The sequence below is a fragment of the Leptopilina boulardi genome, unplaced genomic scaffold (genome assembly GCF_019393585.1).
Source record: "Leptopilina boulardi isolate dan_hultmark-lab unplaced genomic scaffold, ZJU_Lbou_2.1 LbouV2_362, whole genome shotgun sequence".
Lineage (NCBI taxonomy): Eukaryota > Metazoa > Arthropoda > Insecta > Hymenoptera > Figitidae > Leptopilina > Leptopilina boulardi.
Window position 1 is genome coordinate 4,553,008 of NW_026137932.1, and position 25,637 is coordinate 4,578,644.

Here is a 25,637-nt window from a genome sequence, read left to right on the forward strand (position 1 = left end):
TCTCATTTTCATTGATAATATTGTCCTTTTCTTTGTGGTTTTTAATTTTTTTCATAACTTTCAAAGAGGGACTACAATTTCTTGACCATGATTGATAGGTTTTATCGATTTTTTGTGAATTTTCATGAATTTTCATTTCAATTTCTTTGAGAATATTTTGTAAATGTTTTGTTATATCGAGAGCATCATTTTGACTCAAATAATTTGCATTAAGACATTTTTCTTCGCATAAATCAATTTTTGGGAATATATTCATAAATGATTTTTTTACATTTCGACAATGTATTGAAAATTTTTCTTTAAAATTTGACATTGATTTTTGTTGCATTTCATAATTTTCCTCATTATAATCAATGTCAATTTTCACTGATGGAATTTCAATATTTTCATTTAACGAAGTAAAAAGTTTTCGCTTATTTTTATTATTATTATTATTATTCTCCGTGATTTTTGTTTCATTTTTTAAAAAATCCAAATCTTCGGAGAATGATGAAGTGGGAGAAGTTTGATTTTTCTTTGGAGTTTCGTTATTTAGATTTTTTTTATATTGTAAAAGAGGAAAATTATCATTACAACTGTCTTCACTAGAGTCATCATCGCATAAATTTTTTAATAATTTAATAATTTAATATTAATATTATATATATTAATATATAATTCGAAGTGAACTTATAAAAGACAAAATGTAGAGCGCTGAAAGAAAAAGCATACATCAGCAACTAAAGTCGTGAGAAAAAAGTAACAAAGCGGGGGAAGTTCTCCACCTTAGCCAGTAACGCTGTCGCTAGACACACAGCAAACAGTTAGTCCCCTTTTTATTCTCAAGTCGGTCACATATATAATTGTCGAGAAATTTTTCTGAATACTGTAAGATTTGATAAGTCAAATAAATTTTGAACGATACATTGTGTTATATATAAAAGGGGATAAAGAAAATAGTTTTAAAACATTTCAGCCTAAAGACAGTTTGGAGTATCAAAAAAAAAATATAGAAAGAAAAAACACTTTTGGAATTTCTACTGCGGACTCACAAGCTTCAAATTTGGATTAATTATCTTCGTATCTTCTAGAAGGAACAACGAAAGAGTAGGTAAAATAACACCTCCTCCTCTCTTTTAAAATCATAAAGAAGGGAGAATTTAACCGTCTCAGAATATTCTCTATTTTTAGTATAAATTAGATTAGGAAAGTCGGATCTTCGCGGCCGACTCTAAAAAAAAAAAATACGCGAAGTGGTGACAGTCGCTGCCCTAGTTTAAAATTTTTTATATATTACAACTTTCATTTTTTTCAAAAACTATGACCAAAACCCCTTTCGAGACGACTAAAACCTAGCAACATTTATTTTATCATCGCGTTCTGAGACGTGACAGAGCCATGAAATTTTGCGTAAATACAATATTTATCTATTTTATTTATTTTGTATCATAATAAGTCTCTGGGAGCATAGAAATTCAAAAAAAAAAAAATTTAAATAAGGACCACCAATAATTATATATATATATAACTAAAACTAACTTATTGCGTAATATACTAAATCTAATTCTAAAAAAAATAAATAAATGTAAAAAAAAAAAAAACTATATGAGATTATGCCATATTTTCAAACATTGACAACAGTTTCGCTATAGTTGAACGAAAGTTAACAATAGAATATGAACAATTAATGTTCAAGTTTTACTAATATTAAAAATAAATCTTAAATTATAATCTTACTTTTTGGAATTGGTTTGCAGTTCCATCTTTTTCTTCTGTTTTTGGTTAATAAAATATTCTGTATTATTTGAACTTAATACCTATTTGACAGAACTTGAATAATCAAACAATATTTTGCCAAATTTAACTTAATTTTCTTCTTTCGTTTATATAGAACTATATACCCTTCTATATATAGAATAATTATATAATTTTTTTAGGTGAATTTTGTTCAATAGATGTAACTAAAACAAATCAATTTTTAATTTTCGTTTATCTAGACTGAAATCTTTACTTACGACAATTATCTAAATTTTTCATAGAAACATTATTCAAAAAATTCCTTATATTTTAAATATATAGTATTATAAATATATTATCTGTCTTAGGTATACTTCCTAAACATCCGCCATTCGAAATTAGTAACGCAAAACTTGAAAATATTCGTCCTTACGTTGTATTAGTAAGATGCAATCAAAATTTCGTTCTTGAAGGAATTGATCATTACTACTACGATAATTCTGATAATTCTGAAACCACATGGGATCCTATGTAAAATCCCATTCCCATATGGGAAACCACATGGGATCCCATATAAATCCTCATGGGAAATTGGGACAGGAATTGGCATAGGAAAATATCAAAAAAAGGTTCCTCATTTCCTATGTCAAATCCCACGTCAAATATCATGTTAAATACCATGTTAAATACTAATTGAGATCCTTTATCATTTTTTTGAAAAATTTTCCCATGTCATTTCCCATGTGAAATCCTTTATCATTTTTTTGAAAAATTTTCCCATGTCAAATCCTCTTTCGCCTTATCGAAAATACCCACATGGGATTCCACATGGGACACCATATGGGAATCCATATGGGAAATGGAATACGATTTCATGTGCATTCTTCTAAATGATAAAACAAATAGATTTAAGCATAGGAAATCATATAAGATTTCATAAGGATTCTGAAACTCATTAAAAAAACAAGGAGGGGGTCCTTTATGTTTATTTCATAAACATTATGCTTCCTCATTGTGTGAAGCAAAAAATTCGCTTCCTCGTGAAGGAAGCAATGAATTTGTCCAATTCAATTGATTGATTTAAAAAATTTCGAGTTAAAAATGTTTTAAATTAATTAAATTTTTTGAAAAATAAAGAAAATTTTAATTAATTTTGAGTGTAACATAAACTTTATATATACGAATCGATTCGTTTTAATGCAAGGAATACAATTATTTTATTCATCAACTTGAGTTTAAAAAAAACAAAAAATTTTTTAGCTAAAATATGAATTTTCGATTTTTCAATTTTTCAATTTTTATTAATTCTCAAATTTTAAATCAAATCTATACTTCATATATACCAACCAATTCGTTTCAATGCAGGGAATAAAATTATTTCATACATAAACATGAATTTAAATAAACACATCATTTTTTAGCTAAAATGAGAATTTTTGATTTTTTAACTTTCTTTAATTTTTTAAATTTCAATCAAATCTATACTTTATATATATCAATCGATTCATCTTGACATAAAGAAGACGATTATATTATATATTACCTTAATTTTTTCGATTTAAAATCGAAAAAAAAGACGATAAAATTTTTTTTTTTGGGTATTTTTAAAAATCCTCTCGTCATTTTTGAGAGATTAATGTGTTAAATAAGCCTACCAAATTTTATCCAAATCCATTAAAACCTGTTAAAGATATCGTGTTCACAAAAACGATCCAAACACACATACACACACACACATACATCCGGACAATTGATCAGGATCTCATATAACATGTTTCTATATAGAGGAAAATTTGTTTTCACCATTTTTAAAAAGTTTATAAACGAAAGGACTACATAGCTTCCTCCACGAGGAAGCAATATTTGTAGAAAGTAGAGGGGGTTGATATTCTGTTTCTCACAAAATTATTGTTGTCCCACTTTCATATTTACATAGCTCATGGGAAAAAACCTCAGCTTTCCAATGAAAATAAAAAAAAAGAAAAAAAAATACCCGAAGGGGTGAAAATCGAAAAATAAGGGTTGATTTTGAAAAAAGGGGTCAAATTTTTTTTTTTTTTAATTTTGTATACATTTTTGAAAAGTACGTGAAAAATGCATTAAAATTCATTATAGATAAATTAAAATCCATTAACTTTTGTCATAGTTATACGGATTTGAAAATGACAATGTTACCCTTAACGTCAAAACTTCAACCCCCTCTACTTTCTACAAATATTTTTTTAATGAGTTTATATTTTAGGGATTTATTACTATCATATAGGACAACAATTTACCAAAATATGAAGCCAATCCCAGAACATTGACTTTTTGGGCTGGGGCGATTGAAAAAGAATCTCTCATATGTATACTAAGTTTCAGTCCAATCGGTTAAAATGGATAAATTTTAGAGGGGGGAAATCTCACGTGAAATCGCATATATGTAATCCTTAAATTATAATTAAGAATATAAATTAAATATTCAATGAATATACTACTATACGAGGTGAATCAAGTTAAAAAAACAACTTTCGTAAAATCAAAAATCTCATATTGGAGAATTTGCCGCTAATTATTCGTGAAATTCCCAATTTTGCCGTTTTCGATTTTTTTAAAAAAAAACAGGGTGCATTGCTAACTTGATATCAAGTTAGCAGTGCAACCACTGTAAACGAAAGGATAAAAAAATCTGAATTCTCTTAATTTGAATCAGTGAAATTTGACTGGTGAAATAGCTAGAAGTCGGTTACTGAATCATTTAGTGAAATTTTCACTGAAAATCAGTCATATATCACTGATTTGCAGTGAAAATTTTACTAAATGAATCAGTCAATCTGTTTTACCCATTACCGATAATACAGATTGACTGATTCATTTAGTGAAATTTTCACTGGAAATCAGTGATATATGACTGATTTTCAGTGAAAATTTCACTAAATGATTCAGTAACCGACTTCTAGCTATTTCACCAGTGAAATTTCACTGATTCAAATTAAGAGAGAACACACATGATTTTGCCGTAATCAAATCCCACAATTAGTTTCTCAAAATATTTAAAAATGACACTAAACTTCACAATATTCTATCAGAATTTTCTAAAATTTTTATTCATTCATCTTCAAAATTATTTTTGTTGTCACTGGTACAACTTTTTTAATTGAAACTCGATTTTTTCGTTCTCAAGTGTTGTACGCTACACTAAACTTATGAAACCGACACGTTTTAATATAATTAGTAAGTCGAAAACGACTTATTTAAACGAAGCTGAAAAACGCAAAAAATATACGATTTTAAAAGAAATAATTTTTTAAAATTAAAAATTCTATAATTTTTTTTCTAAACAATATTTCTTGTAGTTTTCATTAATCATCAAGTTAGCAGTGCACCCTGTTTTTTTTTTTTTTTTTTAATCAAAAACGGCAAAATTGGGAATTTCACGAATAATTAGCGGCAAATTCTCCAATATGAGATTTTTGATTTTACGAAAGTTGTTTTTCTAACTTGATACACCTTACAATACGTAAAGAATAAAAAGTACAACTTTAAGTGGAGTGAGCGTCTGCAAGAGTGGGATATGTATACACAGAAAAAAACTGAACTCAGAATGAACCATGTAGAAGGCTCATTTTGATGTGCAACAAAAATGAACCAGGTTGGTGGCGCCACTGTCTATGTCGTTTAGCATTGGCTCATTTTGATTTGCAACAAAAATGAGACTAGGTTTTTTCTGTGTATCGCTAGTAAAATATAAATCTCAAGCCATCATTCTAGACGAAATTTACTTATTATTTATTTTTTTTTTCTCTATACATAAATTTGTATTTTCCCAAATCGTAAATTTATGAACGTATTTTTTCTTCCATACAGTTGCTTCAAATTAAAATTCAACAATTTCAGTTCCTGAAATAATAAAAATGATTTATTTTAATATAAATAAATGGATTTTCATGATTTGTATTATGCTCTTTATTGCAAATGTCCAATCTAGAGAAACTGTAACTAATGGAAAAGGTGGTATGTATGTTTCCCCGGTAAGAAGCGAATAATTGAAAAGAATTCAGAGTTCCAATTCTTTTAAATGGATGAATTTACGTTTTTATTCAATTCCTCGATGAAGCAAATAAAAGTAGAAAAATCTATTCTTCTTAATTGACTTGGTCAAAATTTATATTCTAAATTATACATATAACCTGATGCAGTCAATTGTAAAACATAGAAATGCCTCATTTATTCTTCACATTTTCTATTCCTCTAAATGCGCTCCAAATGGCCTGAGCTATAGTCAATTTATAAAAATAACCACATGTACATTACTTTTCAAAATTTCTTATTCCTTTCAATACGCTTTGGAAATTTTGAAGCTGGCGATTGAAAGGAATAGACATTTAAAATTTACTCTCCAAACATTTAATTTGTTTCTATTCGCTTCCAAAAAGTTTGAAAATAAAAAACTTTGCGTATTAAGAAAAATAGGAAGTTTGAATTCTTTTCTATTGACTTATCTGTACTGGGAATAGAAAAGAATTCATTTTTTTGATATTTATATGTTTACTGGGAAATTGGGTAAAAACGTAAATTCGCCTATTCAGAATAATTGAAAATAATCAACTTACGCTTAATATATGAAGAATTTCAATCTTTCTCTATTTCTCGCTTCTTACCGGGTCGAGTACAGCTTGAAGCTTATAAAGAGATAGTTTATAAAGAGGTTGGGTTGTATCTTGAAAAAATTTCTTTTTAACATATTTTACAATATATAAAGTCTTAAATTCAGAAATAATCTTCTTAATCTATAAAGTCAAAATGAACTTTTCGTTCAAAATGATATAATTTTTCGCTTTACATTTCATTTTTCTGTGCTTAAAATAATTAAATGTAAGAGTTGTAAAATATTAAGAAATGTAAAAAAAATTTGTCCGGAGGGTAGATAGGGATAAACAACCCCTGAAAGAATATTATTTCAAATAAAAGATTTAGCAAAAACTTATTTTTAAGACTTAACTTAATTTTTAAGTCTTATTTCTTAAGAAATAAGACACTTAGGAGACGTTTTAAAATTATATCGATTTGATCCGTTGGTTAGGAAAATTTCTAAGACGTTTCATCATTGGTCGAAATCTAAGACACTATAAAATGTCTTAAAACTCAGGACAAAAGTGTCTTAAAATAAGACATCTGTCTGTTTGTTTGTGAGAACTAAAATGAAAAAAAAAATTGTTTCAAATTTAACATAATTTTCTTCTTTCGTTGATAGAACTATATATATATACCCTGTAAAATGTTGTTTAGGTTTAAAAAGTATTTTTCACTCTTGGTTAACTCGTAGTGGATAAAGAAACACACTATATTATCTTTTAATATTGTAGAAATATATTTTAAATCTTTGATACAATTCTTGTTTGCGTCTGTTCACTTCGGTTGTCGTCAACACCGAAAAAAAAATCCTCTTGTTTCAAGAGGATTTCTCTTATTTCAATGCATATTTTCCTCTAGTATATGCTGCAAAAGGATGTCCTCTAGGTTTAAGAGGATTGTCCTCTATGTAAAATTATTCCTCTTAATAAATTTTCAAATAAAATTAAAATAAATAAAAATCGTAATAAAATAAAAGTTTAAATAGCATAACCTCAAAATTATTTAAATTTTCTTAAAAATTACTTTTAAAAATTTCTTTTACCTTCAAAAATAGGCACGTATTGTGTAAGTTGCAACTCTATCAAGATATTTAAAAGATTATTATCCATTTTGGTTTATTCCCCTTTTTCACACAGAAACTAAAACTTTTTCACGCATGATATGCGATTTATGACGCAATGATCTTTGCGCATGAGCGACTATTAATGGGAAATCCTCTTAGAATTTAGAGGAATATTCTTAAACATAGAAGATTATTCTAAATTCTAAGAGTATTATTTTTATTCTAAAAAGATTATTCTGAATATAAGAGGAATGATCTAGAATAGTCCTTTTGTTTCGATCCTCTTGAAATTAAAGAAAAATATTCTCATTTAAAGAGTAATACTCTTGTTTTAAGAATAAAATTCAAGAGGATTCTGTAAGAGGAATTTTTCTCTGAATACAAAAATATTTTTTTTCGGTGTAATATCTAAATTTGAATGCATGCGAGTTTCTTCACATATTATCAAAGGGATATAGTTAATCAATCCTTAAATCGTCGATGCATGAAAACGATACATGACATATAAACCACGTACATTCAAATTACGATACTATATATAATAATTGAGTGAGATCCAACATACCCTTCTATAGAATAATATCTTATATAATTTTTTTAGATGAATGTTTAATAGAAAGAGGGGATTTCAATGGAACGGTAGGGATAATTAATTTTGGCGGTTACGTATTCATAGGTTACAGTTGCGAGAAAAACTACACACTGATTGGACACCCTCGAGACATGTGTTTTGATAATTATGTCCACAAAGTCCTCTTAAAATTTTGTAAATTAACAACAACATTCAACTGTCCCCCGTTTAAGTATAAAAATGCCGAAGTTACATTTTATAATAATGGTAACCTTGCTGAAATAAACTGCAATCCAAATTATTACTATAACAAAACGAATGAATTGGGGAGGGTTGATAAATTTCGTAATGTAAGTTCAAAATAATTGTAATTTGTCACTTTTTTTTGCCAATTTTACAAATTTAAAAATTAACTTTATACTATACATAAAAAATTTCAATAAAATCTTGGTTACATTTTATTTATTTTAATGATTTATACGTTAAAAAATTTTCATTTATAAAAAAATTTTCCTAGAATTTTGAACTGAAATGCGTTAATGGAAGTTGGACTGAAAATGATTTTAATTCTTGTCAACGTAAGTATTCCTCAAATTCTTTTTCTCATAATAAACTATTTAATTTTAATAATTTTGCCTGTAATTTATTATTTTAGTCAAAATTTTTCCTTGCTCTTAAAATCATTTGATTTTTAGTAGCTTAATAAACTAAAGTATGCAAACATAAACAACAAATCAAATTTGAAATTTTGATTTTCGTTTATCTATAATGAAACCTTTTACTTACGAGCGAATTATCTAAATTTTTCATAGAAACATTATTTAAAAACTTCCTTGTATTGTAAATATATATTATCTGTTTTAGCGATAACACTCTAATTTTACATGCGTGGCTGATTTTGAGTGGGATTACCCAGAAAATTCTACTACTTGTGAATTAAGGCAGTAGACGCCCGATCGCACTTTTCTATAGAATTCGATGAAATTTAATATGATAACAATTAATTTTGAGATCTATATATTCTATATGTATAAATATTTCTACAATTTAAAAAAAAGAGAATAATTATCACTAAACGCATATATTTAAAATTTAAAAATCTTATAAAATTTTAGTCATTTGTATTTTGTTTGGTGAAAAAGAAAAATGTACACGAAACAATTGTAAATTGAATTTAATAAATGATAATATTAAAACAGTATTTATCTTGCACTTATTTTTAAATAAGAAAATTTAATATTTAAAATTTATCATCAACAATTTCCGCTCATAGCGAATCGTATAATAAAATCGTAATAAAAAACTACTTAAAATTAATTTAAAAATGTTATTTAAATATTTGCATTAAATGGAAAAATGGAAAAATTATTCATATTCAGAAAAATAGGAATAAAAATTTTCTAATTATATGATTTAGGGGAAGGTGGGGTAATGGGAGCTTTTAAATTTCAAGTACACAGAGACTTTAAATTTCGTGGAAATAACTCGGAAAACTTGAACAATCTTCCTGTATGTCATACGCAGACAAACGGTCACATTTTTGACAGATTTGTAGAAACTACAAGGAAAAATCAAGTTTTCGAGTTTTTCTTCTTAAATGGAAAATATTTCCGGAGATTAAAGTAAATGGTTAAAAATTTATTATTTAATTATGTTTTGTAATTTTATTAGAGATAAATATGTGTAGATTTAGATACATGAATAAAAATAGAGGTAATAATTAAATTTGTATGCGTTTTTCTTCTTTTTTTCAAATTGTGGCCTGTGAAAATTCTTTGGGGTAATGGGAAAATTGTGCCAGCCAGCAGAGTTTCGTTACCACGATATGGCTTTTCTTATTTTTTTGAAAATTAAACAAGATTCATTTATAAAATTTGATATTGTTGCATATTTAATTGCTAAGAATCAATATTTGTGTTTTATTGTCTAAAATGTGTTATTATTGGATATTATAATACTAAAGAAGCTGTAGATCTTTTTTATGTCTTAAATAATTTGTAAAATGTTCATCTGTCGAGAACTATATTGACAAAATAAGAAAAATATCTATAGAAAATAAAAATTATATCAATTAATTTAATAATGAATTTATCCCTTAGTGTAATGAATAGTAAGGAAAAAAATTTAACAATCCATCCAAGTCAAGTAGTCAGTAAAATAAAAGAAATTATTTTTGACGTTTCGACAGCACTGCTACCCTGGGGGATTCGATTTGCGTAATGTCTACTTAACTAAGCGGACTTTAGGTAGACATTAGGTAGACATGTAAAAAAACGTATAAAAAAGCTATTAATCGACTTATTATGATAAAAAAAGTTGATAAAAGGGTAAATGAATGTTTATAGAGTAAATTCGTACAAAATTTGTAATTAATAAAGCATTAAATAATTAATAATGAATGGAAATGTGCGCGAGGTACCTGATCAGTTCAGCTGTACAATTATTTTCGTGCTATTTTCATGAAAAGAATATAAATTAACTGCAAAAACAATTGATATTTATAAAAAAGTGTAAAATTGATTTAATTTTATTGTTTGCAATACGAATTATTAAATAATAATTAAGTTATTATCAAATGTGAATAGTGTTGTGAAAACCTGTGAAAGCTAATGAGTTACTACATTACCGATCGCATATGAGAGATGGCGCCACCAGTTTTTACAATTCAGTGCGAGCATGTTTTCTTCCAAGCTTTTGCTTTGAAAGAAAATAAAAAGTGAATTTTAAAATGCAGAATAAAGTTATACAAATAATTATTGATTTCATAATTGTTTCTCGTCCAAAATTACGGACATGATTGCAGCTTTTTTGTTACACTCATCGAGAACTTTTTATTATCATATGCGATCGGTAATGTAGTAACTCATTAGTTTTCACAGGTTTTCACAACACTATTCACATTTGATAAAAACTTAATTATTATTTAATAATTCGTATTGCAAACACTCAAAGTAAATCAATTTTACACTTTTTTATAAATATCAATTGTTTTTGCCGTTAATTCATATTCTTTTCATGAAAATAGCACGAAAATAATTGTACAGCTGAACTGATCAGGTACCTCGCGCACATTTCCATTCATTATTAATTATTTAATGCTTTATTAATTACAAAATTTTGTACGAATTTACTCTATAAACATTCATTTACCCTTTTATCAACTTTTTTCTATCATAATAAGTCGATTAATAGCTTTTCTATACGTTTTTTTACATGTTTACCTAATGTCTACCTAAAGTCCACTTAGTTAAGTAGACATTACGCAAATCGAATCCGCCAGGGTATCCTCATCAGAAACTAAAAATTTATTAATAAAATGTAAAAATATAAGTCAACACAATGTAAAAACAATATAAAATTAAGAAAATGTACAATATTTAAAATTTACCGAAAAAAAATAAACTATAAAATTGTCATCTTGAAGTTAAGACGTCAAAAGACAAACTAAATAGATGCGAGTGCGATTGTACGAACAGAGAATGACCAATGAAATAATAATGATGTGAAAATTAGCTATTAATTAAAATTAAATGATATTATGAAATTTATTTGAAAAAATTTTTTATAATATTGGCTCAGATATTTTGTATCATCTTTTTTGTTTAAAGGATTATCTTGTAAACCTATGTGTATCATTTCAGAGATCAGTCTCCTTCGCCAAATCGGTTCATTATCAAGAACAGAGACACCATTCCAATCAAATTCATGTTTTAAGTCTCGCATATGTGAATTTAAGAATAAAGTATTCTTAAAGAGACGCCAAGAATATATACTTAAATTTAGAGTTACGTTTTTTCGGTGTAACCATTTTGTCGATTTAGCATATAAATTAATGAAAGTAGTTTTAATATAGTTTAAAAATAAACTTGATTTTTTAATTTTTACAAAAAGTAAAAATGCTTAAAAGTTATATATAGCAAAAAATGAAAAACAATTTTACTGTTTTAAAACTTTGATTTAAAAAAATATATGTGTATTTAAAAAGAACAATAAATAAATAATCAGTGTAAAAAACTTATATAATTCTAAGAAAATTTTTTCAACAATTTTTTTTTTGTAAAAATATTTGCGAATAAAAAAAAATGATAAACGAAATAATGTCAAGTTTTAATCGCATAAATTTTACATTAAAAATTTTATTACATTTTCTTCTGAATTGTTATAGTTTTTTTTAGATTCGTTACTTATTTCTATCTCTTATAATATTAAATGTATATATTTTTTTTAATGCAAATTTTTTAAGCAATAAAATTGTTGATAATTCTCTTTGAAAAGATTTTTTCCATTTAGGATAAAGATTAGCTCAAACCTACAATCTTTTTGAAACTGCGTAATATCCATATTTTGGTGCGCTGATTACGAAAATAATAGTGAAAATTGGCGCTTCGACATATTTCACCTTGAATTTGACCTTCCCCCCCCCCATTTAGAATTATTTACTTAGCTATGTAAATAATTGATTAAAAATGTTATTTGATATAATTTTACATTATTATTATCATTATTAGTGCATATAAAAAGACAAGGTTTGGAATTATTTCATATAGTATTTCAATTTATTTTAAAATAGTATAAAACTTCATGTAACAATTTTAAATCAGTATAATAAGTATAATAACATACAAAAAAAAATAATTTTTTTAATTGTTGACAGCCAAATAAACAGTTTTTTAAGACATCTTTAAAGATTTGTGAATAATAAAGGTGCGTTAAATATATTCAATTAAAATTAATAATACAAAAATATTAAAGTACCATATTTTTGAATTTTAAATTCTGCAATAAAAACGTACTTAGGGTCAGTTGGGGTAAATGGGGACAAAATCGCTATTTTTCACAAATTACGTAAGTTTCTTCCTTTAAAAGGTAATATTTGCAGGTTTATTTTTTTTAAGTTGTCATTTACATTCCCAGAATTAATTTTATGCAGCAGAAAATAATTTACATATGCTTTAAATGCATGAAACGGACAGCATAGTTTCTAAGAAAGATTTAAGAAAAAAGTTTCCTTAATGATAGAACGTCCAAGCGCCCATCCTGCTGGAAGGGTCTTCCGGCAGGACGCTTGGACAAGCCGCTGCGTACTGCCGGCAGGATGCTTCTCCGCACATTGCGCCATCCTGCCGGCAGGATGTTCCGTCATCCTGCCGGCAGGACGCACTTTATTTAAAACATATATTTCCATTAAATTTTCTTAAATTACCATATAAAATTTTATATATTATAAATTACCTTAAAAATTTCATAAATTACCATAAATTACCCTATAAATTCCCAAAATTAGTTTTCAAATTTTTCTTTTAGATATTATAAATTCCCGCATAAATTTCATAAATTACCGTATAAATTTCATAAATTACCGCATAAATTTCCTGCAATAATTTTTAAATCTTAAATTTTGTTTGTATTACAATTATAAATTACCTCAAAAATTTCATAAATTACCGCATAAATTTCCAAAAATTACCACGTAAATTTTCTGCAATAGTTTTTGAATCTTGAATTTTTGTTTGTATTATAATTATAAATTACCTCAAAATTTCATAAATTACCTCATAAATTTCCATAAATTACCAAATAAATTTCCATAAATTACCAAATAAATTTTCTGCATTATATATTTTTTTAATCTTGAATTTTGTTTGTATTATTATTATAACACTATGTATAAAGATTTGTATCCAGCGCAATTGCGGACGGATGAAAAAGACTCAGATGAGAGTCTTTCCGAAAAAACATTATAAAATTAATATGGATTCAGATAAACATAAAAAAATATATATGGTTCGAAAGGTAATTAAAAAAGCTATCAGATCATGTAAATATCAAGTTTCTAAATTTAAATATCAGGGCTGGGTAATCGTATCAATAAACTGAAAAAGTGTCCTGCCGGCAGGACCGGGCGTCGACGATCTAGCACTAAACATTAGGTCAGTTTTACAAAAATTTAACTTCTTTAAGTTGCCTAGCCTTGGGGTTTGAATTTAGAAATTTAATTTTTACATGCGCTGAAAGCTTGTATCTTTACCTTTCAAACCATATATATTTTTTTGTGTTTATCTCAATCCAAGTTAATTTTAGAAAGCGATTTCGGAGGGACTCACCTGAGTCTTTTTCATCCTGCAGGAAGGACGTTGGACGTTCTATCATTAAGGGTATGTAGTCAAAGGACGTTTTTTATTGTTTGAAACTTTCTCTAAAATAAAAAATTATTTCGGGTTAAAATTTTGGAAAAATGATTTCGTTTGGTGCAAGAAATCTCGCTGTTCTTCACATTTACTATGACATAACGCAAAAATAATAAAAATAAAGCAATAAATAGTAAAATAATGTATTATAGCATATGTTTATTCAGCGGCCACTTTCTCGAATTGGCGCTGTTTACTGGAGCACTGACACACTCAAGCAACGTCTGTGTATGCGCCGCCATGTTTGTTTTTATTTTTGTTTAAAAATGCCACTTTTTCGATGGCTGGGTGTAAAAACATGATACATCGAATTGGCGTTGAAAAACATGATACGTCGGATTAGCGTTGGAAAACATAATACATCGTCGTTTGATTTGAAGAACATGACTGGTCGAAAACGAAATTTTTTTTTCAAATTTCTGTTGGTACCACTGACAGTGAAATTTAAAATGTGTCAAATCTTTAAAACTGTTTTATGAAACAAATGATTTTGCTTCATAATATGTCAGTTCAAAGAAAAATTAGGTTAAATAGCTTTTTATATAGTTTATATTTAGATTGATAAAATCTGTGATTTTATAAATAATTCTATTTTATTATAAATATGTATATTGTAAAAATTCTATTACAATTGGTGTTGTTTAAATATTTTTTTGAAGAGTCAATCATGGAGAGTAAGTAAAGCATATTTTTTAAAACACAATTATTAAATAAATTAAATTAACTTAGATAAATTTTTCTAGTAAATCCTCCAATTATTCATTTCCTGGAGGATTTGCCACCCATGACGTTATCATACAGCTGTAAAAGTAATTAATAATACAGACGACCATTTAAATACAGTATTGTAATCCCGTTGATTTAAAACGAATTTCATGTAAAAAATTCAAAATTATATGTGCATAGTGCAAGATTTTACTTCTATGATTTTAATATCATTATTCTTAAAAAATGTAATATATAACAAACCATTTTAAATTTCGCGGTCAGTGGTACCAACAGAAATTTGAAAAGAAAAATATTGTTTTCGACGTGTCATGTTCTTCAAATCAAACGACGATATGTCATGTTTTCCAACGCTAATCCGACGTATCATGTTTTTCAACGCCAATTCGATGTATCATGTTTTTACACCCAGCCATCGTTTTAAACTTCATTTTTTAATAATTTAACATAAAATTATGTATTTTTCGGAGAACCCAAATCTATTATCCCTCAAAATTTTAGACAAAAATCTTTTTTCATTTTAGAGTAAGACGTATATTACCAAAACACATTTTTCCATACTAGGTCACGTGGGAGGTTCTCACATACCCTTAAGTATATTACTGTATTATCTTGCTGCCAAATTGTCAAGATAAAAGCTTGGCAATAATAAAAACCTCTTGCAGGTGATCTCTGAGGTTAAAATATTGACGTTGAACTTAATTTTAAAACTGTAAATTAATCTCCAACACCTCTTGTACACTGCACGGAGAAAAATGGAAAAACGAATAAAGTAACTTTTACTACTTTAAAAGTAAAATTGGACCTGTCCGAAGTTTCTGCGCATCTCTGGCAACTTTAACTCGAAAAATAGTAAAATTGACTATTTCTGTAGTAAATTTTACTGTTTCCGTAGTAATTTTTACTATTTCTGAAGTAAATTTTACTATTTTTGGAGTACAAGTTGCCAGAGATGCGCAGAAACTTCGGACAGGTCCAATTTTACTTTTAAAGTAGTAAAAGTTACTTTTTCTTTTTTTCCGTGTGTAAAACAAGGCGCAGAGTAATATGTATTTATTGTATATGTTTCTTGAACTAGACATATATTTCCTATAGTTTTTTGGCCCGCTGAAACCGAATCTGAGCTCAGAATTGCTCCATCACCCTCCGTTTTTTTTAAATCGACCAAAACCACCCTTAAACGGACAAATTCACACTTCGGAGATAAAAATAAAATCAACTTATTTTTTTAAAAAACTGAATTTTACATCTACGAAACTTTGCTCCACTAACTCAAAAACAAAGCCAGCATTGATCCAGCAACCCCTGAATTTTTTTAAATCGAAAAAACTACCCCTAATCTGAAGAATCAAATTCAGGAGGTAAAACAATAAAATAACTGATTAAAAAATTTTATAACCATAGGTATTTTTACTCTAGCAAGGCAGAAACAAAAATTTGCCTTGCTGGAGTAAAAATACCTGGTTATAAAATTTTTTAATCAGTTATTTTATTGTTTTACCTCCTGAATTTGATTCTTCAGATTAGGGGTAGTTTTTTCGATTTAAAAAAATTCAGGGGTTGCTGGATCAATGCTGGTTTTGTTTTTGAGTTAGTGGAGCAAAGTTTCGTAGATGTAAAATTCAGTTTTTTAAAAAAATAAGTTGATTTTATTTTTATCTCCGAAGTGTGAATTTGTCCGTTTAAGGGTGGTTTTGGTCGATTTAAAAAAAAACGGAGGGTGATGGAGCAATTCTGAGCTCAGATTCGGTTTCAGCGGGCCAAAATACTATAGGAAATATATGTCTAGTTCAAGAAACATACAATTTTTTTTGTGTGCCTGTGTTAGTAAAATTTTACTAATTCATAAGCAAAAAGTGAGTCACTAATTTAAAGTAGTAAACATTTTTACTAATTCAGATTTAGAGAGTAAACGAAACAATTATTCAAATAATTTTTTTCAACTTTGGGAAATTTTCATTTTATAAGGTGTTTTTTTAAATGCAGATTCATAAAATAAAATAATATTGAATAATTTTATTGTTTTATTTATCAATTATAGATAAATAATTATAATTTATTGAAAATTACAATTACTATAAAATCGGGAAAATTACTATGGCCCTGGTCGGGTCCCGATTATGATTCCAGATAAGGCAAATTGGCATCGCCCCGGTCGAGTTCCCTGATTCATTTTGATTGAGCCCAGATCAGGTTGCTAGATCTGGCCCCGGTCGTACCTGGTCTGGGCACGACCAGGGCTCGGTCAAATTTTCTGCTCGGGTAATTAAAAAAAAAGCATGGATCCCTTTTTTGTATAGTACAAAAAGATGAAAATTTTTAGCCAAATCTAAAGTATCAATGTTTTTATTTTAATTATTTATTATTATTTATTTATTATTAATTATTTTTTTCTATTCATAAATTTTTATTTTTCTTAGTCGTATTGTATATAAATGCATTTTTTCTTCCATACAGTTGCTTCAAATTAAAATTCAACAGATTAACAGAAAGTAAAAAAGAAGATCAACAGAAGTAATAAAAATGATTTATGTTAATATAAATAAATGGATTTTCGTGATTTGTATTGCACTCTTTATTTTGAATGTACAAGCTAAAAAAATTGTACCTAATAAAACAGGTATGTATGTTTCGATTACTGTCCAATCTTTTTATAATCTTTCAAAGGGCGGTTAGGGAAAGAAATTAACAAATTTAAGGGCCCGGTAAAAATGCTAGAATTGAATGGAATTTAAAAATTTAATTCGGAAAATTGCCTCTTTTTTTAATTCCACGCATAGAATAGGTAGATAAGTCTGTATTTCTCTTTTAATTCATTTTTCATAAAATTTAAAATGGTGTATAAAATGAAATTAAAACTGTACTGATTTTTAAGATGAGATTGAAACGCAATAAAAGTTTCGTGAAGTTTTAATTCAATAAAATAAATTTAAGTCATGCTGAAATAGAGATTTTCTACTTTATTCTTTATCTTTATCCACTACGGATTAACAACCCTGGCGGATCTCGAAATCAGAATGTACGCTGAATTCGTTGTACATTCGTTACACATTGGTTAAACATTTAGTTGGAGTGAAAATTGTGTAGAAACTGAGTGGAAACTGTGGAAAAGTGTAATTGAATTGAATAATAAAAGTATTTAGTGATAGATTTGTTCTGTATTTGTGATAAATTAACGTGTTATTAGTAAATAAATAAAGTTTAAAGCGTAAAATGTTCGCGTAAGTGAGTTTGACAGGCTAGGGAATTTTCTAGTGACATCAATTGTTAAAAACAATGACAACATAGAAACTATATAACTTATTAATTAATTAATTTTTCTATTTACAATTGAAAAAGAGAATTTTTAAAGAGGAGAAAGTATGAATGCTGCCACCTACCGTGCAAAGTCGGCGGCTCAACTTCTTTATCGACTATCAATTTGGATGTCACTAGAAAATTCCCTAGCCTGTCAAACTCACTTACGCGAACATTTTACACTTTAAACTTTATTTATTTAATAATAACACGTTAATTTATCACAAATACAGCACAAATCTATCACTAAATACTTTTATTATTCAATTCAATTACACTTTTCCACAGTTTCCACTCAGTTTCTACACAATTTTCACTCCAACTAAATGTTTAACCAATGTGTAACGAATGTACAACGAATTCAGCGAACATTCCGATTTCGAGATCCTCCAGGGAAAGAGTGAAAAATACTCTTTAAACTTACGCAACGTTTTACACAAACATTCCTTAAAAATTTGTTTAAATGCATATATGTATATGAAATATAATTAATAATAATTAATGCACTGAGAAAAAAAATTTAGTGTTTGCAACAAAATTGTTTGGTTAGGCGATTTTGGTTCTTGTAACCAAATTTTGGTTGGCTGGAACAAAATCGTAGAGTTATCTCAACCAAACATTTGGTTAAGCCAACAAAATTATTTGGTTGAACATTTTTAAATTGTTAGAATTCAGAAATGAAATAGTTATTTATGATACAATTGCGTAAAGTGAGTGAGATCAAATTTACGCACGTGTATCATACAATATTTTTTGCAACATTCACCTCTAAAGTTAAGTACCTATTATGAAGAATTCCAACTCTCTATGCGAGAATAATTTCGATTGTATAGAATTAAAAAAATCGTCGAAGTCTAGCTATAGCTAGCGCCACCACTGGCGTGATGGCAGTCTAGCCTAGCGATTGCACATAATGCAGAAAATTTATTTGGTAATTTATGGAAATTTATGAGGTAATTTATGAAATTTATACGGTAATTTATAATATATAAAAGAAAAATTTGAAAAACTAATGGTGGAAATTTATAAGGTAATTTATGGTAATTTATGAAATTTTGAAGGTAATTTATAATATATAAAAAAAAATTTTTAAAACTAATTTTCTAAATTTATAGGGTAATTTATGGAATTTTATGTGGTTTCTAATTAAGAAAATTTAATGGAAATATATGTTGTAATGTTGAAAATTATTTTTAAAAAATTTAATTGTAATTTTTCAACATCACCATTCCCGCAATACTAGCTAGTGGCTAGAATACAAAATTGTGAGGAATGGGCCTAGAGCCATTAAGGCCAAAGCAGAATAGATTCTTGAACGGGAACGCAACCGTGAACGGAAACGTAAGAATGAGTGAGAAAAGAATAAAGATATTTGTTATCCTTCTCTTACTCATTCTTACGTTTCCGTTTACGATTGCGTTCCCGTTCAAGAATCTATTCTGCTTAGGCCTTTACAGTGTCACGGAAAACTAGGATGGTGCCATCATAGCGCCACGATATTTTTCTACACAGAAAAAAAGGTGGGTAAAAAGTTATAAAGATAGAGGATAAAAGTCGTTAGGATACAGGGTAAAGGATAAAATTACTAGAAAAATGGATGTCATATTTGAGTAAGGCTGCAGTCCCATGGCAGCGTTTTGCGTTGCGTTTTGTCACTAGACCCTGAGTGTGAACATAGCAAACATATATCTGCATCTCTTTTACACTCATGGTCTAGTGACAAAACGCAACGCAAAACGCTGCCATGGGACTGCAGCCTTAACTGTCTAATTTTAATAAAAATATTAGTAATTTTACACTTAACTTATTAAATCCACAAATTTTATATAAATAAGTAATTGCACGTGGAAATATTTTTCCTATAATTATTGTCTATTAATAAAAATATCTTTGACTAATACAACTGACAGCTGACGACAGTGCGTAAATAATCAGAACTGGGAAATTACAACTCAACATCTATATTGTTGCACGAAAGCAGAGTTCGGTAGTAACTGAATTTTTTGTGCATATTAGGCTGTCAGTTCATCGAGATATTTCGAGTTCAATATATGACGTCAGAGGCCTGGAGGGACAACAAACAGACGACACAATGTTATTCTTATGGGGAAGAAAATTAGTTTCCACTTTCATCAATTTTATTCATACTTTAAACACGGAAAACGCTTGTTGACATATAATAAAATTAAAATGTGTGTTGATAATTAATTTTGTTATATATTTGATTCAATTGCATTGATAGATTCTCTTAATTCGTGATAAAATATAAATAGGGTAACTGCACCAGTGGTGGATCAACTGCGAGAAAAATGGTCATTTGTGTTTACACGTTTGTAAGTAAATGAACCGCAAGTGTCGGTAATTGTTAAGAAAGTTATACAGATCAATATTACAATTTAAAAAATTTTTTAAATTCATCGCGAAGAAAGCAGGACAACAATTACTATAGTGGTGACAGAAAACAAGAGTTTTCCTTAGCATGTAAGTTAAGAGTATATTTTGGAATAGAAAGCTTTGGAGCCATTTTAGAACAATTTTTAATTCTTTTCACAATAGGAGGCATTTCGTTTCATCCCCATAGAGCCCTGAGAACAATATTTACGTCTTTAAATAGCGCGTATCCATTGTTTTAGGGTGATCCACGACTGGAACCAAAAAAGTAACAAAATCTAGTGGTGGATCAGTCCTACTTTTCGCCTGTTGACGCATTGTTTTATTGAAAATTTTATGAGTTAAATTTTAGTTAACACTAATTCAGATGTTTATTAATTGTTAACACCTGATTTCAAATTGTTAAATTTTTGTTGAATTAAAATACCCAGAATTAATAAATGTTATTTATCATTGAAACTGAAGCTTTAAGAGTTTCTATTTATTTAATACCAAAAATTCTAATAAAAAGATGATTAATTAACATTTAGTCACATTATACCTATAGAAATGAAAGAGGAAAGGATATGGATAGGAAAGTGAATTTGAAAATCCCCAGTCGAAAATCCTACGCTATGTTAAGCTGAACAAAAAGTTGTTTTGAAGTATTGAGATAACCATTAGAGAATTGTGAGACAGTAGATAACTAGCTATAGAAAACTTTCAGGAAGCCTGTTATGGCCGATTTTTCGCTTCCACGGAAAGCTTGAAAATAACAAATTTTGTACGTTTTAAACAAAGCATTCAAGTAGCTTTAAGAGAGTTATCAAAGAGTTGCAGGATTTTGCATATATAAAAAGAAAGCGTTCAGGTGGCGAAAATTAAATGAAGCGTCATGGATGTTTCAGGAAACAGAGGAAAAATGACAATGATCAAAAATTAAATTTAACCTTTCTTTCCATCTTTATTTATCTCGTAAAAATATGATGTACTAGATTATTATATTTAAATATTGAAGAATTAAAGAAAAATTATTTACGTCAGACTCGGTATTTCCACAGTCTTTTTAAAAGGGTACAATTGTTTTATAAAATATCTATTAGTGATATTAAATACTTTTTTTTAAATTAATTATTATCTTCTTTCAATTAAAAGTTAGTTGTCAATTAATTTTCTATAGTGAAATTACACAATTAATATTGATTAATAATTTAATGTTTCATGTAGAATACTTTTAAAAATTTGTAAATAAAAATACGCTGTTAAATTCATTTTCATAAATTATGAAATTCTAAAAGAATAAAGAATATATTATTTATAAAAAATATTCATAAATATCAAGTATAAAAATAATAATCTATTTTTTTTAAATATTAAATATTTTGTCTTTTTTTAAGAAATTGTATTCATTATTCAAAATAAAAGGTTTTCACCGTGTTCGTATTCCTAACCCCAAATTTTGCTCAAGTTATATATAATTTAAGTGTTTAAAAATAAACGTTTTCTTTGAAAAATAATTTTTATATAATATATAAAGAATAATTATTAATTGTATAAAACGGATTTACAAATTACTATAGAATTTTTATGATTTTTCGATTTAGTTTAATTTAATGAAATTATTCTAGTTTTCAGGAAGTGTAAAAAAGGTAATTAAATTACATATTAATTTGCAACTTGTGAAAAGCAAATAGAATTGCTTTCTTACACATTAAACCAGGCATTAGGAAAGCATTCACCAAGCAAACTGGTAGACCTTTTGCTAGAAGCTGTCCACAGATATTCAACAAGCTGTAGAAAAAGCTTCCCGTTAAGAAGTCAGAAAGCAAATATCACAGAATTTTAGGTCTAATGTATAAATCACGAAGTAGTATAAATAGTTGCCATGAAGCTTTTGAAACCTTCATAACAGTTACCTGAAGGCCATGTGAACCCTTCAGGGAAACTTACGATTTTCGACTGGGTCTGTCCGTAAAGCCTTATAAAAGTTGCAAAACGTCTCAGTCTCGTAATTTTGAAATGCAATGTTTTTTAGTATGATTTTTTAAGTGATCCACCACTGGAGCAATCTATAACCATGACTGGTGCAAACAGTGATCCAGAATAGGATCATTGACAAATTATCTTTGATGGAGCATTAAAGTAAACGTAGGTGTCAAAATCAAGTCTAACCTGGAAGGAACTGTCTATTGGAACTATCTGGTCCATAATACTTTAAAGAATAACCTCGAATTTGTCTAAAAGCAACCTATACAGAACTTCAAAGTCAAAATAAGAAAGTTAAGGGGCTTAACTGATCCACCACTGGTGCAGTTACCCTATTAAGGTTAGAAAAGTTTGTTTACTAATCGCATTTTACATTTTAACATTATTAAACAATATCCATTATGCATGTTATTAAAAAAGATATAAAATATATATTTTAAGTGGGAATTTACCGCAGCAGTAAAAGGTTTCAAGTTAGTAAACAAACACCCCTAACCTCAAAATTTATATTTTATCACGAATTAAGAGAATCTATCAATACAATTAAATCAAATATATAACAAAATTAATTATCAACACACATTTTAATTTTATTATATGTCAACAAGCGTTTTCCATGTTCAAAGTATGAATAAAATTGATGAAAGTGGAAACTAATTTTCTTCCCCATAAGAATAACATTGTGTCGTCTGTTTGTTGTCCCTCCAGGCTTCTGACGTCACACCTAGAATCGACTCTGATGTCACAAGTGACAGAGCCTAATATGCACAAAAAATTCAGTTACTACCCAACTCTGCTTTCGTGCAACAATATAGATGTTGAGTTGTAATTTCCCAGTTCTGATTATTTACGCACTGTCGTCAGCTGTCAGTTGTATTAGTCAAAGATATTTTTATTAATAGACAATAATTATAGGAAAAATATTTCCACGTGCAATTACTTATTTATATAAAATTTGTGGATTTAATAAGTTAAGTGTAAAATTACTAATATTTTTATTAAAATTAGACAGTTTACTCAAATATGACATCCATTTTTTTTAGTCATATTTTTGTAACATTTTTATCCATCACAAATTTATCCTTTACCCTGTATCCTAACGACTTTTATCCTCTATTTTTATAACTTTTTACCCACCTTTTTTTCTCTGCGAAGATCAGGAAAAATATTATTGGAACATTACGGTGAATTATTTTTTTCTTACCGTGAATTCTTTTTCCTTAAAAATTTGAATTGACGTTTGTTTATTCGAGTTTGCATTATAAATGAATAAAATAAATGCTTCGAAGTCTAAAAAAGCCGATTTTGAATAAGAAATATATAATTTAAAAAAAATAAATGAAAGCGAAGTGTGACAGATTCACCGACAATTTTACCATATGAGTACTACTCATATGGTAAATTTATCATATCGCTGGGTTATTGGAAAAAAAGGACACGTCATAGTTAAATCAAACGGACGTATCCTTTTTTTCCACTAACCCAGCGATATGAACACTACTCACTTGATCAAATCGTCGGTGAATCTGTCACACTTCGCTTTCATTTATTTTTTTTAAATTATATATTTCTTATTCAAAATCGGCTTTTTTAGACTTCGAAGCATTTATTTTATTCATTTATAATGCAAACTCGAATAAACAAACGTCAATTCAAATGTTTAAGGAAAAAGAATTCACGGTAAGAAAAAAATAATTCACCGTAACGTTCCAATTCGGTTTCTTCGCCAAACCGCATTCAGCTTAAGTTACCACCAATTCTTTTCGCTTACTCCTAATTTTTTTTTTTACTGGGGACACCGTTTTAAAAAGAGCTTCTTTACACACACTTTTCGGTGTGTAAAATTTACCTTTAGAGGTTAGTGTTGCAAAAAAATAACTTTGTGCCAAATTTAATTTAATTTTCTTCTTTCGTTTATAGAACTATACCGTAAAAATGATTCCATACTGCTTGTAGGTATGCATGAGTGTTTAAAGTCAATCATTCTACCCTTCTATAGAATAATATCTTTTATAATTCTTTTTTAGATGATTGTGTAATAAATACAGGGAATTTCAATGGATCGACAAAGATTATAATTAATGAAGTCAATTTTAAATTTGTAACTTTCAGTTGCGAGGAAAATTATACACTGATTGGAAAATCTAACGCATTAGTGTGTCAGAATGAAAATTTCATCGACATCAAAGATAGGTTTTGTAAATTAACAACAACATTCAACTGTCCTCCGTTTAAGTATAAAAATGCAAATGTTACATTCTATAATGATGGTGATCGTGCTCTACTATTCTGCAAATTCGGTTATTACTATAACAAACCGAATGAATCACCCCAAGTAAGTTCAAAATAATTATAATATTGTAATTTGTCAAAATTTTTTTGCAAATTTTACAAATTTATATATTACCTTTCTATTATAAATAAAAAATTCAATGCATTAAAAAATCATTATTTATAAAAATGTTTTTTTTAGTATTTTGAAGTAAATTGCATTAATAAAAATTGGACTGGAGGTAATTCTCATTCATGTAAACGTAAGTATTTCTCAATTTTTTTTCTCATAATAAACTACTTATTCCATGTTAATAATTTTATAATTTTGTATTATATATAGTATTATAAATATATTATCTGTATTAAGGGAAACCTACAAATAATTGAACGACATTCGACGTCGATAACGGAAACTTTATATCAATTAATACTAACGTAATGAAAGTAGAATGCAATCAAAATTATGTGCTTAAAGAATATTCTCCTTACTACTACATGGCTAATAATGTATGCAAAATTTTATTTGTTAATTAAAGGTGAATTAAATCAATTACATTAATTCATTATCACTAAACACATATATTTAAAATTTAAAAATCATATAAATATTAGTGATTTGTATTGTTTAGTGAAAAAGAAAATTGTACATGACACAATTGTAAATTATATTTAATAAATGATAATATTAAAACAGTATTTACAAAATAAATATGGTTTTTAATTATTAGCTGAAAATATTAATTTTTAAATAAGTTCTATCCATTTATTTATAAAATTTCTATCTCTTCAAGTCATTTTTAATTTTTTTTTTTATTAATTTTTTTTATTGCCT

The 25,637-nt window shown here is 27.5% G+C and overlaps 1 protein-coding gene across 8 annotated transcripts; it reads left to right on the forward strand.

Moving 5' to 3' along the window:
• Nucleotides 1-702: 702 nt before the first annotated feature.
• On the forward strand, nt 703-25,514 carry LOC127286786 (uncharacterized). 8 transcript variants are annotated; one of them, XM_051313366.1, is made up of 6 exons: nt 709-867; nt 956-1,090; nt 5,563-5,709; nt 7,995-8,314; nt 8,482-8,542; nt 8,829-9,165. In XM_051313366.1, the coding sequence occupies exons 3-6, from the start codon at nt 5,610-5,612 to the stop codon at nt 8,840-8,842; spliced, it is 495 nt and encodes a 164-aa protein (XP_051169323.1). In that variant the 5' UTR covers nt 709-867; nt 956-1,090; nt 5,563-5,609; the 3' UTR covers nt 8,843-9,165. The 8 variants fall into 8 exon arrangements, 5 of the variants coding, with proteins under 5 accessions (XP_051169323.1, XP_051169324.1, XP_051169321.1 ...); XM_051313367.1 differs by having other exon boundaries at nt 956-1,086; XM_051313364.1 differs by lacking the exons at nt 5,563-5,709; nt 7,995-8,314; nt 8,482-8,542; nt 8,829-9,165 and adding exons at nt 17,336-17,498; nt 24,452-24,487; nt 24,559-24,866; nt 25,005-25,065; nt 25,146-25,514 and having other exon boundaries at nt 753-1,086.
• The last annotated feature ends 123 nt before the right edge of the window (nt 25,515-25,637 follow it).

Bases quoted from the DNA above. Each gene is read 5' to 3' on its own strand.
- LOC127286786 (XM_051313363.1), top strand. From the start codon at position 17,402: ATGATTTATGTTAATATAAATAAATGGATTTTCGTGATTTGTATTGCA. The intron at 17,499-24,451 runs GTATGTATGTTT...TTTCGTTTATAG, and splicing joins AATTGTACCTAATAAAACAG to AACTATACCGTAAAAATGAT. The intron at 25,066-25,172 runs GTAAGTATTTCT...ATCTGTATTAAG, and splicing joins TAATTCTCATTCATGTAAAC to GGAAACCTACAAATAATTGA.